Source organism: Protopterus annectens, chromosome 2.part2 (assembly GCF_019279795.1).
Source record: "Protopterus annectens isolate FY-2018-M chromosome 2.part2, PAN1.0, whole genome shotgun sequence".
NCBI lineage: Eukaryota > Metazoa > Chordata > Ceratodontiformes > Protopteridae > Protopterus > Protopterus annectens.
In genome coordinates this window covers 385789952-385807276 of record NC_056730.1, presented here as the reverse complement: position 1 = coordinate 385807276, position 17325 = coordinate 385789952, and the positions used below count along the sequence as shown (strand labels likewise).

The following is a 17325-nucleotide window of genomic DNA, read 5'->3' as shown; positions in this document are numbered from 1 at the left end:
AATTAGAAGTTGTCTGCTGTTGGTACTTTAAAAATAGGTATTTGGAATAATTGAAATATTCAGATTCAAGGATAACCTGTTTATTATAAGGCATGGTCTCGGGTGGGGATATGTAGGGTCGAACATTTACTCAAAAGGACAGGAATGGAAGAAATTTATGTAGAGGTTTTATTTGTATGATAGAATTTAGCTTCACTATGAACAGTTGGAACAAGCTATCACTGTTGTTAATGAACAGTTGAAACAAGCTGTCAGAATGTGGCTTAGGCATTTAGGAATGGAGGAAAGTCTCGGTACAGCAAGGCTAAGCACTGAGATTTATAACCACTACAAGCAGGATGGGGATAGAAGTGATTGTCATTGGTCTTGTAGTAAGCTATGTAAGATGTCTATGAGCCATGTGTATGGTACAGATATGGACAATTTGAAAGTTAGGTAGGAAGCTAGAGAAAAAGTGACCTTACCTAAGCAGGTTTGGTTAGATTGTGAGAGTGGCTGTATTGCCTAAGGTATCAGATCACCATGTGCATTAGATTCTTAGATGGGTTTGCACCCCAGCAAGAGGCGGCAGGGAGTTTTGTGATAAATGTGTGGAATTTTGGAGGTGCAATTGCTGATTATAGTCATATGATTTTGCAATGTAAGACTGTTAGAGTTTTGTGGGAGGAGATTTTCTTGGCAATCTTACTTAAAAAAAATGGGAATTTTGTTTGTTAGGAATAGGGGTGAGGATTTTGATTGGATAACATTAGAAAAAGGGACAGACACAATGAGATAGGAATCAATAATATTAGAATGTACTTTAGACTTTTAAAAACTAAGAAAGAAAGGAAAAAAAAAGATTAATATTAGTAAAACTTGGGCTGTGTTATTGCATTTTGCCAGCTTGATAATTATTGATGGGTGAACTCTGACATGGGGTTTCTATTTAACTTTTGATAAAAAGGGTATTAAGATGACTCTTCAGTAGTTGATTAAGTTGCTTGACATTTCTCTATAAGATATGATGTTTTTGGATCTCTCTGTGTTAAATCATATTGTGTACTTCGATAAAATATTCAATAAAAAGTATATTAAAATGTTCAGATCATAATGATGTTGGGTGGCAAGTTATTGCAGATCGATTTAGCTTTGGTTATTTATTTAACATTTGTTAACAGGGTAAATTGGAGGACTACAGATCCTTACTAGTCATGGTATGGCACAAGGACATGTGTAAGTACAATATAATGCATAAATATAGTAATTTTGTGTAGTCAGTCAACCAGCGTGCTTTTATTAACTGGGAGGAAATCACAAAAGAAAAAAGCAATGCGGGTGTGAGGACAGTATGCAAACTCCAAACATACAGATGCCTGAGTCAGAACTGAATGTTGGAGCTTTAACTAACATTTAATACCATCTTCTTTAATGTTTTTTCAATTTATGTTTATGACCTTTCTTCATTAATTATAATAAATCCCCTGAAAATAAAATTGCTGTGCTGGAAACCACTGATATAAAACAGGTGGTAAAATGTTGGTAAAAGAATAGCAAAGAGACTGAAAAACGGCAACTGATGAGGAAAACTAACTGAATGTTAAAGGTCATGCAGATGAAAACGAGAGAGAAACCTTAATGTGGCCGTACAGTCAGCAGTGAACTCACCATTTCACCACTGCAAGGGAGGAGACACTAACAATCTAACAATATTACCCTGCATTAGCCTGTCCATCAGGTTATGACGCGGTGATGTAGAACGAGGTTACTAATTCAAGAGAATGGTCAAGATCGTTGTAACAGAATGTTAGTATAGCTTGAAAAGTAACTATGTCTGGTCTTTATTTCCACTTGAGCTGAAAAAGGCATAAATCTGGTCTTTCTTTCCACTTGAGCTGAAAAAGGCATAGATGACTATTCTGTAACAGTAAACATAGTGAACAGCACACATACATTCACAATGCAGATTGTAATCAATGTACTTTCTTGTGTACAGATTTTTTTTTTTTTTTGTGTACAACTCGGAGTTCGTATCAATTTTCCATAAATCTTAAATACATTATATGTTCAATGTGTTTCCATTTCCTACATTATATAAATGCTTTATCTTTGTCTTTTTCTTTTAGGGGGACTCAGGTGGACCGCTAATATGCAAAGGCGAGCTAAAAGGCATTGCATCTTTTGGAGACAAAAACTGTGGAGATCCACAGAAACCTGGAGTCTACACACGTCTTTCAGAGGATTATATTTTGTGGATCCGTAACATCACTAAACAAGCAGAGTATTAATACAACTGATAATGCTTAGACTTAACCACTTAATAGAATGGTAGGAAGCTGCTGTAACATATTTGTTATATAATTCATAAATCTGTAAGTTACTGTAGAATTTTAATTGAAATAAAAAATGGAAGGTTTAATTATACTAGCATGCCTTTTGCATTTTATGTTAATCTTGGATATTAAACAAGTTAATTTGCTTCTGTTATACAACTCAGAATTAACAAGTTCAGTGATATTTTATTAATTTTGAATGGTAAATAGTAGACTGAAATATGACAATTTATCACCTGCATTAAAAAAGTGCTATGTTGTCATCAAGGGCATGCTACCTAGCATGTCTAGGCATGATAGCAAAGCTTTAGTTTCTCTTTACAAGGCCATAATTTACAGCTGTACCCTAATATTCAAATTGGAAATAAGTCAAGAAAATTTTACAAGGCAGCTCGATAGTGTTAACCATTATGATTATAAAAATAAACTCCAGCAGTTGTCATTGTTCTCTGCATTTTAGAGCAATTGGGGGATCCAATTCCTGCATATAAATGCCAGTGCCTCTACTTCTGATATACATACCCCTTCTACCTGTAACCTAAGCTGCAAAACTATAATTAGTAGACCAACTAAATGTCTCCTGGTCAGTCATCTCAATATTAGGAGCATTAATAACAAGGTGCATGAACTGCATGCACTCCTGGCTGTCCACTCCCCTGAGATTCTCTATCTGAGACCTAGCTAAAACCTAAAACAATTGACAAAGAAGTGTTACCACCTGGGTATGACATGCACAGGCTCGATCGTGTTTCTAGGAAGGGGGACGGGGTAGCTATACTCTACAAATCTGAATTGAATGTGACCATAGATGCTAATCAACCACCTCAAATTAATAACTCTGAAATGCTTGCCACTAAATTAGAGCTTAACAAAAGTAAATGCATCAACATAATCTGTATGCATATTCCCTAGGGTAATAATGTAGCCACACTTGAAGGCACTGTACACTGGCTCTCATGTCATTACCCCCAAGAAACCCTATTGCTTAGTGTATTTAACATAGACTGGGGCACCAGTTCCTCAGATTCCCCTTCTACCCACATTAACCTACAAGCATTTACTAAATTCATAACCACCCCTACCAGGCTAGGTAAACCCAATCAAAAAGAGAGCATACTCGACTGGGTACTTGTAAACAGTAACCCCCAATTGTATACTGCTGCAACCCTCCCCGATTACCGAAGAGACCACCTTCGCACAACCTCTACTCAGAAAAGTCAGAAACAGAAAAGAATTTGACCCTGCCAAATTCCAACAAGAACTTAACTCCTGTAACTGGACTATGCTAAAACACCTCCCCTTGGATGAGACTGGCATATTTTAACAACAAATTTCTTGATATCCTTGAATCTCATGCACCTGCTCATTCAAAGCGAAGAAAGGCAAAAACCGCACCATGGCTGTCTAAAGAATATAGACTAAAAATTATCAGCAGAAACAAAATGTGGGCTCTATGGCGCTCCACTAAAGACCCCCATGATCATGTTAAATATAAGCAAGCTAGGAATGAAGATAAAAAATCCATTTTACAAGACAAAAAACAATACTACTGTAATTTACAGACAGCAAACCAGAACAATCCTTAGAAGTTCTGGGCAGGTCTGAATAATTTACTTCATCCTGGAAAAATGTCAACCCTTATCCCCTCTGCTATGATTGATAAATCCCCTGAGGATATTTCAGACATTTTTGACCATTTCTTTATTGAGAAAATTCAAGCCCTAGCTAGCCAATTACCTCCAAGCTCCCCTGGCCCAGAAAACACCACCCCCACAAACCTACTCTCATTCAGCTTCCAACCAGTGCCCATGTCACTTATCTGCACCTTGATCAAAAAATTAAAACCCACCACACTCTCCACTGACCAACTCCCTGCAGAGTACCATCAAAAATCAGCTGATGCAATTGCCTATCTATACTAATTAATCGTACCATAGTAGAGGCTAAAATTCCCAGCATTTGGAAAACATCCTATGTAATCCTACTACATAAAAGAGGTTCTTTCACTGAATTATCCAATTACAGAACAATAGCTATACTTTCTCCACTAGCTATGATCATGGAAAAATGTATACACAAACAACTCATGCACCACCTAATTCAGAATCACCTCATGGGCGATACCCAACACGGCTTCCGTCCACACCACAGCACAACTTCTGCACTACTAGCATTTACCAATACCATAAATAATAATCGTAACAATAATCACTTATCCTCAGCCCTCTTCTAGGATCTTTCCAAGGCATTTGACATGGTGGATCACCAATTTTTGATTCACACCCTGAAATTTTTCTATCTAAATTCTAATGCCAATCAATGGTTTAAATCCTACCTCAATGGGAGCAACAGGCTGTTCTCCGGCAGAACAAGCTCTCTAACCTATTACCTAATACCCTTGGAGTACCTCAAGGCTCCATATTTGGGCCGCTACTGTTTTCCGTATTTATTAATGAGTTACATATACTCATCCCAAAGGTCAGCTGTATTCACTACGCAGATGACTCCACCCTGATATGCTCAGCCACATCTCCTTCAGACCTTTGGTTTGCCACCCAGTCCATCTTCAATACTATAGAAAACTGGCTCTCAGAACATCGATTGTTGCTAAATCCTAAAAAGACTAAAATGTTGTTATTCTCACCAACCCAAAAGTCTGCTGCTTTTACCTTCATAAATGCAAAAGATGGCACAATAATCGCCCCCAACCCCTCTACTAAACTATTAGGAGTCATTATCAATAATAACCTAACATTTGACCTTCATGTAAACCAAACAATCAAGACCATCAATAAAAAACTTGGGTCACTGTATAGAAAAAAAACCTTCCTAACCCCACCAGCTAAGATTGCCATAGCTCACTCCCACTTGCTTTCAACACTTGTATATGCTTCCCCCCTTCTCTCTAATCTAAACAAGACTGTACTTACTAGACTGTCAACCTGTTGCAATCACATTGCCAGGTTTGCCACTGGCCTGCCTTTTAGAACGCACCACTGCATCAACCTTAAACAGCTTGGATGGCTAGAACTTCCCAGTCTAATCCAATATCACCTTCTGATTATGGCTAACAAAATCTTCTACAACCCAGATAATACACCAGCTCTAAAAAATATTATCACCCCTTACAACAATCCAAGACTGCTTAGATCCTCATGCAGACTTTTAATTCAGACAATCAAAATTAACAATGTAGGCGATGACTCCCTCCTTGCAAACTCTGTAGGCCGAGCCTGGAATCTACTTCCAGCTGGTATTACTTTGCTCTCTTCCCTATGTCAATTTAAAGCAAAACTTAAGCAACATCTAGCACTAAACTGGCTTTGCCACTGCAACAAGCCTGGCTAACTCTCACCATGAATGTGAACAATCTATTAGTCAAACTACTGTTTATTTTTTCTCCTGACTGTTTCCAGGTGTAACTCAACCTCATGAGACTGTATATTCATATCTGCTTATGTATTCTTTGTAAATATCATATTTGTAATATGCCTTCTTTGTTATTACTGTATCTGTCTACCTTGGAGCTTTTCTCCCCAGGCCTCCACTGAAAATGGACAATAATCCAGTCCAACTATCCCGGTCAACAAATGTAAAATAAATAAATAAATGAATAAAGCTGTATTAGAAATCACCTTAAGGTTTACATTTATTCAACACAGTCAAGGGACAAGAAATAACTTTTTTTTTGTAAAGAAGTCAGAGTGACACTCTTCACTGGGGAAAAAGATCTTTCTGTTACATGACTGGGAAACTGTTGAATGCCCTCCCTATAAAGATCAGGAAGGCGTTTTGAAAACAGCTATTGATTGTTGGTATGGAGATGGAGTCTTCTGCACTTATTAATAACTGGCAAACTCATTTAAAGTCTCTGAACATTGAATGTTGCATATTGCTACATATTCTGAAAACCTGTTGTTGGCTGTACAATGAAGATACTGGAAATATTCTAAGGACATACATTACAGCTGCTGAATAAATGAACCTGCATGTCACTTATGTAGCTAGATACTAACTGTGATGTCATCTAGACACTCCTTTGATCATTGAAGCAATCCAGCACTCAATGTCTGATGTTTTACGTACTCTGTATATGCTGCTTGCATATTTATATGGTATATGATTCGTATTATTCTGCTTGACTTCCATAAGGATCATAGCTTTAAGTGCTGCACATAAGATTTGCCCCATGTCATTGCTTCAGTTGTTCATATTTAGCAATACTGCACATGCAAAATGCACCTTACATAGAAAAAGATCCCACCTCTAATAGTGTTACTGCTGTCTTGTTCTCAGTTGATAACTTTTGCATTTCTTAGGAGAAGAAAGAATATGTCTAGAATATATCTAGAAGCAGTCCATTTCTATCAAATAATTCTAAAGTAGTGCATTTGGTATCCCAAATTCTTTGCACATGCACACAAATGTGTTGTTTCTTTTCTTGTAAATAAATTTACATTTTGGAATTAGCATGCATGGATAGGTTAGTAATCACCCAAAATGCATTAGCTTTACACAGGGATATAAGAAGCTGTTCTCTCCTCAAAGCAGCAAACAAACAGTACACCAAGTAAAGTAGAAAAAAACAGTCGCAAATTCGGATGGAAACTAGCATTTTTAATAAACAAATTATTAAAACCTCCAGTTAGTGCTTTTGTCTCCCTTTTACTACATAGATACTTCTTCAGACTGAGGTAAAAAACTAATTAGACATTTTTAAAGTCTTAAAATCATCACATGATCACTTTAAACATCACATGACCTATTAAAATAAGTATATATATATATATATATATATATATATATATATATATATATATATATGTATATACTTTTTGAATTTCAACTAAAAAAAACATATTTTATATTCATACAAAAACTTTTCATCCCTAGTAAATATTAATGCTTCAATCCTTTGCTTTTTAAGTACATCACAAATTTTTCTCTATTATTTAACCCTGATGGAAAGCAGGCATTAAGCCTTACTTGCCAGCAATACTCTAACCAGCCCAGTTCCTCCTTTATATTAATAACATAAACACTATCAGATAGTGCCTCTAAAACCAGGAATTATAAGTTACTTTATATGAGAAGCTGTCATAAACACATGCATCCTGGAAAAAAATCAAGGTTGTCTTTTTCCTTATTGCCCAGGATGTACAGGGAATAAAACAGGAAAAATAACTAATGAATGTATGTTACACAGTAACACTGCATGTTAACTGTATAGGTTTCTTCACTGCATTTTGTTTTTGATAGTCATAATTATAAAAAAATAATTTGATATGTTGTTTTACATGCCATTTATAAATTTGAAACCTACTATACATGTGATACCATATATGCATTTCCAGCACTGCTTTCTGATTTTCTGGTCAGTACTTATTTTATCTGTTCCCATTAATATCATTCAATTGTACAAATGATGTCTACTAGTGTATGCTGATGCCCATCTGCCTTTTCTAAGATTCCTGTAACAGCATTATTCTGCCACCTCAGTCCACTGCTCTAAATCAAGGCAAAGTTGATTCAAACCATTGTTGCAGGGGGTATGCCTTGCATACCCCTTAATGTGGGGATCTGCCTCCACAACTGCCGACTCTAAAAATGGTACCTATGAGGCAGCACCATATTTTGGAATCTAATGTGCTTTCATCTGTCACTTGTGTGTGCATGTATATGTAAATATGCACAGTTTTTATTTAATGTCTGCATGCAGACCTCTGGCTCTGTTGCTTATCTTTGTGTTTCCTTCTCCTGTCTGTGACTGACAATGTATCTGGCTCCTCTTACCCTATAAAATGCTTCATTTTTACCTTTCATGGCTTCTCTCCTTGCTTCCTATGTTCTCTTTAATTCCTCTTCTTCCTCCTCTTCCTTATCATCTTCTCACCCTGGTCATGCACAAAGTATACCTTTTTCAAGTAACACACAAAACCCACCAGAGTTTAAACAAAACGACCTTTACCCCCAAATGGTCCGAACAACTTGCCTTTGTCAACACTGTTGCCACATGACACTGCAACATGTCTTCTCCATAAACCCTCCACTACTTGTCCTAATTACTTAGAAGCGTTTGAACTGACTTTCATCTTTCTTGGTCACGCAGTCAGAAAACATACAACACAATATCAGTCAAATTCAGCCTTATGTGTGCCTTTTAATACAAGCAAAGAACTATAACTGCACCACTACAAACCTGCAATTCAGATTTTTGGGTCTCCAGTTTCTTTTATTGAAGTAATTTACTGCTTGAATCATAGTGACTCCCATAAGGAACAAAGTACATCCCTGAAAGGTGAATTCTTCAAGACTGACACTGTAATATAACACAAGTGTAACACTGAACTCCCAAGGTGTGTTGCTTCAGATGGTACATGAACTAAGATCTCATCAGCTTCACAATGATGGTTGTTTAGATGGATGTTAATAGACCAATAAGTTTCTTTCACATGCAGCAGAAAAACGTAATGAGTGTCTCAACCAAATTTCCTGTATTTACTTCAAATATAATCCTGAGGTGTGACTCACAAAGGTCTAATCTGGGATGACTGTATTTATCCGGTTATCAGTTCTATAAATATATAAAAAAATAAAAGCAGACATTTTTGACATAGTTAGCAACTGAGCACATTTTTCATTGTACTCTCTCTGCAAGAGATTCCTCTTTCTTCTCATCCTATACATTTTGCTCTTTCAAGGCCCACATTTAGAATTACTACTTTCATGCAAGGTCTTACCTAATTTCATGGAGTTATGAATGTTGCATGATTTGCCTGACAATGAGAAAGAAGCATTTTAATCAGTTACAGTTCATGTATATGTAGGTGATGAAGTGCAAGGTTTCACCACTGTTAGTGATTCTATTTTGATTTTTTGATTCATTGTTTACCACCCCAGATGATATACTAACATGCTAGATGTTATTCAAGGAGAACAAACTCATTTCAGGAAAAATGTGGAGGACAGAGTAGTACCTAATGACATGCTACCAGTGGTAATGAAAGAACAAAATCAGGATTTTCTTACAAGATGCAGGACATGGGGGGGGGGGGCACAACCAAGTTGTCTACATGCAGCAAATAGTTTAAAGGGGACAAAGAGTACAGCAGCATGGAATGGAACTGTCTATGGTGATGTAGATTGATAACATGGAGTGGAATCTAGTCAAAATTACAAATTAACAGAAACAGGTTTGAGACATGATATTCATAGTTTCATAGGTTGATAGGAGTTTATTAGGTTAATGGCCCTAGGGCCTTTATAAGCCTAGCCATGTTATACCCGTGTTTTCTAACTGACCTTAGTTTGATGGTCATTATTCGCAGAGTGAGTCTATGATCAGCACCAACTGCACCTATCTATGACGGACATAGGTTCTACCATTAAAGTGAATTTACAGCCTCCCATCCAGTTGTCTAGGTTGCACTTGAATGAGGAGCTGTGCTTCATGTGAAGTGGGGATTTATTCCAGAGGAGCTGCAATCTCAGGAAGATATATGTGCTTGTCCAGCATGTTCTGTAAATGTCACAGGCTAGGTTGAGATACCTGGAGTGAATGACTCTTGTCCAATTTGATTTGTGGATGTGCAGCATTTCCATTAGGGCAGGGTCAGACACTGCTCTGTAGGCCAAGCACAAGTCACCTCTCAGCAACCTGTAGGATACAGAGTACAGTGACAGGGCTTTCAGTTTTTCCATTTAGGTCATGTTTTGGAGGCCCTGAATTTTCTTTGTGAGACACCTCTGCGATCACTCTTGCTGCTGCAGGTGTCTGGTGAGGTACATGCAAAAGGGATCATTGTACTCTATTGTGTCTGATGAGGGTCAAGTACAGAGGAGTTATAACATCCTTAGTCTTGAATGTGATGCTCTTACTTATGAGATGCACAATGTAGAAGGCTTTCCTTTCCACTGTGGACACATGATGATCTACGTTTAGATTGCTATCAACCTGTATTCCTAAAGCTCGCACCACTGGGTGTGAGCTTGGGGGAGGTGCTGTACATATTATGACTTGCAGGAACTTCCTCTTTGCCAAAGGGGATAATAATGCACTTTTATGTGTTTAGTTTTAGTCCATGGCTTTGGCAAAAATCATTTGTCTGTGTTAGCCCCATTTGTAATATGTTAACATCATTTGGGGATTCAATGATTTTGCCCAGTTTGCAATCATCAGTAAACTTGGTAAGCCACAGGCCATCTACTTTTGCCTGGACTTCGAAGAAATAGATTCCAAACAGTAGAGGGCCCAGCAGAGATCCTTTTGGTATGCCACTGCTAACTGGTCTACTGGTAGAGGTGGAATTCCCAACTTTGACAGCATGCATTCTGTCGGTGAGCTAGTTGGCTACCCATCTAGTGATGTATGGGTTAATCCCCAGCTGGGAGAGTTTCTCAATTATACCTGAGTAGGAGATTGTGTCAAAAGCCTTGCCTAAGTCAGGATAGGTGGTATGTACTATTTTGCCTTCATCCAGGGCTTTGGTGACATTCTCAAAGAAGTCAACTAGGTTCAATAATAATGATCTACCCTTTACAAAGCCAAACTGGGTCAGGTCAAGAGTTTGGAAGGTCATCTCTGTCCTTGTTGATAAGGTCCATGATGATTCTTTCCATGGCCTTGTAGGTAAGGCTGGTTAGGCTTATGGGTCTGTAGTTCCCAAGGTCAGTTGATGGACCCTCTTTGTGCAAGGGAATTACTGCTGCTGTTCTCCACTCTGCTGGAACAAAACTGATGCTCAAGCTGAGGTTAAAGATAGTGCCAAGTAGTTCCACTAGGGCTTGTTTTAGATTGTTTAGTAAGCAGCCTCGGATATTATGTGTTCCCACAGAGGCCGTGTTTTTGGCCTTGGATAGTGCAGATATGACTTGCTCTTTGGAGATACTAAGTAGAGGACTGGTGTGTGTATGGTCTGGGGTATGGCTGGTGGGGACTTGAGGGTGAAGTTTATGCCAAATCTGTCAGCTAGCAGGTTGGCAATTTTCTCAGGTTCAGTATGAGTGGTACCATCCACTATAAGTTTGGCACATAACTGGGCATTCCCTTTTAGATTTCAGATGTAGCTAACGAATGCCTTATGATTCTCCTTAGCTAAGAATGCTAATTTAGCTTTGTAAATAGCTTTAGAGGACTTTACAAGATATTTGATTTGCTTTTTCAAGCTGTGGAAGGTATTCTTCTTTTGCCGTGTAAGTTCCCTCTTGTTCTTAGACATTCCAAAGACATGCATCTGGAGCATTTGTCCCCGGGTCTCCACTGAAAATGGGCTCAGTCCAAGTCAGACTTTCTTGGAAAACAAATGTTAACTAAATGAATAAATAAAATCAGTTTCTTCCTTTTATTATATAAATTATTTATGCTTGAGGTCCACCAGGGTGATCTGTTTTTTGGAAGGACCTGGTTTGGATCTGGTCAGGTATGCCTGAGCCTATACTGTTGTTTAGGTGGTTATACAGGGCATTTGTGTACTCCTCTGCATAGGAATCATTGTTGGCTGTGTTAACAGGGGTTTGAAACTTTTCATATCATCATTTAGTGGGCTACAGTTTGTTTTGGAGAAGTTTTTCAGATTTTTTGCTCCTGTGGTGGTGTCAGGTCTGATTGTTACTTTGAACGAGACAGATTTATGGTCTGACCTTACCAGGGAGGGCAGCACACAGGGGATACTGCAGTGACCCCCATTGTTGGTGAGTACTAAGTGGAGGACATTTGAGCCCCTTGTGGGGGTGCAGATTAGCTCTCCTATAGCATTTGTATTGACAAAGTCCAGGAACCTCATGGTGAGTATGTTTATTCTCACGTATGTCACTCAGTCGATGGAAGGATAGTTGAAATCTCCCATGACCAAAGTGTTTGGCTGTATAGTGAGGGACTCTAGTAAGGCCAGGTAGGTGGTGTGCTTCTCTTGGTTCATGGTGGGGATCTGTAGCTAACAATGATGTGGTAGGGTGTTTTACCTATAGTTAGTTGGACCTGGAGTAGCTCAAGAAAGTCATACTGTTTAACCAGTCTTGAAATGTATTTGGCTTTAATGAAGATGGATACACTTCCACCTTTGGTGCTTTCATGCTCATTTTGGTGTCTGAATTTGTGGAAGGCATTGTTGTCTTGCATGGCTGATGTGCTCTCTGTGAACATGTCTAAGTAATTGCACAGACATCAGCATCTTCCAAGGTGAGGAGTGCTTCCAGGGAGTGCAGTTTCCTGTTTAGGCTCCTAGCATTAAGCAGCATAACCTATTAACTCTTTCAGCATAACCTAGTAACTCTTTCAGCTATTCACTTAATAAATCTCATTCAACCACTCCTGATTTCTTCTTAGCTTAAATATATTCTTTACCCTTTAATTTCTTTACAATCTGAAACTAAATCATGGCTATACCTTTCAAAACTCTTATTTTTCTCTCTCCTTTTTCTAGTTCTTCTCTCAGGTCTAACCACTTACCATAGTCCTCACCTGCTTACCACCCCATCTTCCACACTCTCTTATCCCACTACCCACCATGCAAATAACTACTCCACCCCTATTGCCTCCTCTTTCTTTAACCATTCCACTATATCATTTCACAAGTTCAAAGTATTGTACATACCGAATGCCCAACCTCTCATCAAAACATCAGCTCCTTTGCAAAAGTTTCTTCCTACAAATACTTCAAAGGACAATACTACTCATATCTGGTGATATTCTCCCCAACCCAGACCCTTGTCAACAGCATTCTAACCATACTTATACAGCACCCCCCAACTGCCTCACAAATAACTCATCACGATCACAAGCTTCCAAAAATCTATCTTTCTTGTCAATGAATATGCAAAGTATTGTCAATAAAAGCACCCTCCTTCAATCCTGGATGTCTCAATATAACCCAGATATACTTGCCTTATCTGAAACATGGCTAAAACCTCATATTATAAACTGTGAAATTCTCCCCCCCAGTTATAATATTCTTTGATTGGCTAGAAGCAAAAAAAGGTGGAGGAGTAGCTATACTCTACTCTGACCATCTCTACCCCCAATAGCTATCCCTGATTTCTGCCCTGCTGAAATACTTATAGCAACCTGTAACCTAAATCAATAAAAGAAACTTGCCATTGCAGCGAGCTATATACCCCCAGGTAAAAACATTCCCATACCTGAGCAGTTTCTTTCTTTGATTTATATATCCATTCCCTATGAGGGCATCATCCTTGGGGATATGAATATTTACCGGAGCCTAGTTAAGACTGGCACCCCTAGATACTCTACAAACCTTTATGGCTTTAGTCAGCTGATCACCTCACCCACACCCTGGCATAAAAATTCCTAGAATGGCTCAGTCTTCGATTGGATATTAGTATCCAACTCCCAGTGCTATCATGACCCTTCCACCCTACCTAACTCCCTTAGTGACCACCTTGCTACATCAGTAGTAAGACACTCTCAAATTCTTAACAAGTGTCACCAATACAAAGAGTCTTGTAACCTTAAAAACTACAACCCTGTCACCCTAAACTAATTACTATCCACTGTAACCTGGTCATTCCTTCACACATTACCCCTTGATGAGGCTGTCCAAAGTTTCAACAATATATTCCTAGAAACACTTAACACCCTGGCTCCCAGTAGAAAAAATAGGCTAAAATGTAATTATGTACCATGGCTAAACCAGGCAACTTGATCCTTTATGAACAGCAGAGACAGTGTCTAGAGAGCATGGAAAAAAATAACTCAACTTTCCATCTGAATGTTTATAAACAGATTCACAACCAAACAAAAAAACAGGTCCGACTGGACAAAAAAATTCTATCAAAAATCTCTGAGCAACCCACATTCCAACCTGAAGAAATTCTGGCACTCAATAAACAAATTACTATCTCCAGGGAACCCTCTTCACCAAACCCCTTTCCTAACAAACATTCCAGCAAAACTGCAACTCTAACAACTTTTTCATCGAAACAATAGAAAAGCTTATTAAACCAGACACTCTCGATATTAAGACTACACCTCCCACCTCATCTCTTCCCTCATTCTCCCTACCACCTGTAGCAACTTCCTTCATCAGATCACTTCTTAACAAACTCAAACCCTGTTCTACGTCAGCTGACAAACTCCCTCAGTTATTTTTCAAATGTGCAGCCAGATCTGTAGCATACCTGGTATCTATAGCTATCAATAGATCCATCCAAGAAAATATAGTACTAGATATCTGGAAAAAAATTCTTCATAATACCCCTCCACAAGGGATTCAATTCAACAGAACCCTCAAATTACAATCCTATCACCATATTATTCCCCCTTAATCAAGACACTTAAAAAATGTACATATAGACAAATACTAAACCACCTCTTACAGGCAAACCTAATTACACCCACACAACATGGCTTCCAACCCTCGCACAGTACTACCACTGCCCTCCTATATTTCACACACAACATTACCCAAGCCAGAGATAATAACAAACTCATATCAGCTCTATTCCTTGATCTGTCCAAAGCATTTGATACCGTTTCCCATCCCATCCTCCTAAATAAAATTTCCAATCTACAACTCTCAACCTCCACTACCTCTTGGTTTAACAGCTACCTCTCAAACAGATATCAGTCCATCAGATGGCAAACATACTTCTTTCCATGGGGTTCCCCAGGGCTCTATCCTGGGCCCCCTACTTTTTAATATATTTACAAATACCCTCCATATCTCCTGCCCCCACTCTACCTTAATACATTATGCAGGCAATTCCACAATTATTAACACCTCTGACAATATACAGATCGCCACACTGTCACTCAACAATCCCTGCATCTAGTAGAACAATGGCTAACTAAAAACACTAATACCACAATTTAAAAGAAAGAAAAAATACAACAGGCAACAAACAAGCCAAAAAATAAACCAAAAGATTTATTAGCTTAGTGCCTCAGCTATTCAGCCTTCAATTGAAAACAACCTGCTTCTCAACCTCCAAAAGACCAAGCTTCTCCTTTTCCTTCCAAAAAACTCAGTCCAGCTAAAGAAATCTTCACCATCTCATCCTTAGATAATATAATTATCACCACCGACTCAAACACCAAATTGCTTGGTGTTACTATAGACGATCAATTAAAATTCGACTTACATGCCTTAAACTGTATCAAAAAGTCCAATCAAAAAGGTCTTCTGTACTGCAACAACAAATATATACCTAACAAAACTAGACCTATACTAGCTCAAATATTTATTCTAATTTCCCTGCTTTATGCTGCTCCCATACTTACTAACCTCCAAAATAATCTCTTAACCAAACAAGAAATGATCTATAACAAGATAGCCAGATTTGCAGCCAATAATAACTACAAATCCCATCATTTTATATCCCTGAAAAGCTTGCGATGGCCTGAGCTCCCCCACTTGCTTTAAATATCACAACTACAAATTGCACATAGCATCCTGAATAGCCCCAACTCCTGCCCTGCCCTTACATCCATACTTGCACCCTACACACCTAATTGTGACCTCAGAAGCACACAACAAAACCTACTTCAGGTGACCAATCCAAACAATAATACTGGAAAAATATTTCAGTCATTCAATTGTATACTCATGGAACAAACTTCCATTGTCTCTTCATTCCACTACCAAAAGTGATGAATTCAAAAACAACTAAAAATTCATTTGCAACATGCATGGATTTGTACTTGTCAGAAAATAACCTAATGAATTTTTCTTCTTCTCACAATTAACATATCTGTCTGGTATATCCTATCTAAAATGTCTCCACATATTACTCTCTCTGCAGTTAGTACCTATGCTACTAAATGAATCTTTGATGTACTATGTCATGATGTTACTCTGAACTGTATAGTACATATTAGAAAATATTTCTTATTTTAAGGCATTGCTATATTTCCTTGTTTATAATTTAGTGCTAACCAAATTTATGAAATATATTGCTACTGCATTGTCAAAATACTGTACTTTTACTTTGTAAATATTTCTGTTGTATATTACTCTTTATCTGTTTTTCTACTGTTAAGTATCTTACAACTTGAATTGTTAAGTTGTTTTTCTTATTTTTACTAATTACTTTCCTGGTGCTTTTCTCCTCGGGTCTCCTCTGAAAAATGGCTCTCTGGGACCAGTCAGACTAACCCAGTTAACAAATGTAAAAATAAATAAATAAAATAAATTACCTTGAGTTTTTCTTGAGTGGATTTTTTTACATTGGCATTTTTTTGTTTTGACATTGTTTAAAAAGGGACTATGGGGAAGGCAATTGCCTTTGCCAGGATCCAAAAGACTAATGGATACAAGTGAGACCATCTCTGGCAAAGCAGCATGGTCTGTCATCCATGCCTTCCCAGGCTGAGAGATACTGGATTCCCTTGGACTGGTACCACAATCTAAGCCAATTGTTGAAGTCAATTATTTTTTGTCTATATTGCGGCATTATCCCGTGTGAAGGTAAAATGCTGCTTAGGGCTAGGGGCAGACCAGCTTGGGACACATAATCTGAGAGTTCAGTCATGTCTCTCTTCATATAGTCCAGAGAAGTACATCTGAAGTCATTCACCCCAATATGTACTATGACAGAGTCATAATGGTAATTGTTGTTGAGTGACTTGAGTGCGTGCGTGACTTGGCGGATCCTGGCACCTGACAGGCAGCTGACCGTGGTGTGTAATTGAGGCCAAGGTTACATCATTAACCGTTGGTTTAGTGCCATTTTTATTTAATTTCTGATAGACCTTTACAGAAAGTCATTATTACATCTTTCACAGCTGTAGTACTCTTCATAGTCCTGCACCTATAATATTCACTTCCACTATGAGTGGTCAAAGCTGAATGTGCCAAGGACCAGAAGTGGCAAATGCTACTGCCTGAATAAAAATATGAAAAAACACATTTTAAATGTTTTTTTTTTTTGCAGTGGGGCAAGCCCTTTGAACCCGCAATGTGTGTGTGTGGGGGGGCATATCCTCAAACCTATATATGCCAACTACACTGTCACTTAAAGAAGGGACATTAATGACAAAATGTCTTATCATATCACT

At 38.1% G+C, this 17325-nt stretch overlaps 1 protein-coding gene across 1 annotated transcript in view; it reads left to right on the top strand.

Moving 5' to 3' along the window:
- Nucleotides 1-5864, top strand: part of LOC122795639 (granzyme A-like) — a 292143-nt gene extending 286279 nt beyond the window's left edge. Inside the window, exon 3 of the mRNA XM_044063910.1 lies at nt 2106-5864. Within this exon, the coding sequence (XP_043919845.1) occupies nt 2106-2267 (162 nt within the window). The 3' untranslated portion in view covers nt 2268-5864. The remainder of the gene's footprint in view (nt 1-2105) is intronic.
- Nucleotides 5865-17325: the final 11461 nt, after the last annotated feature.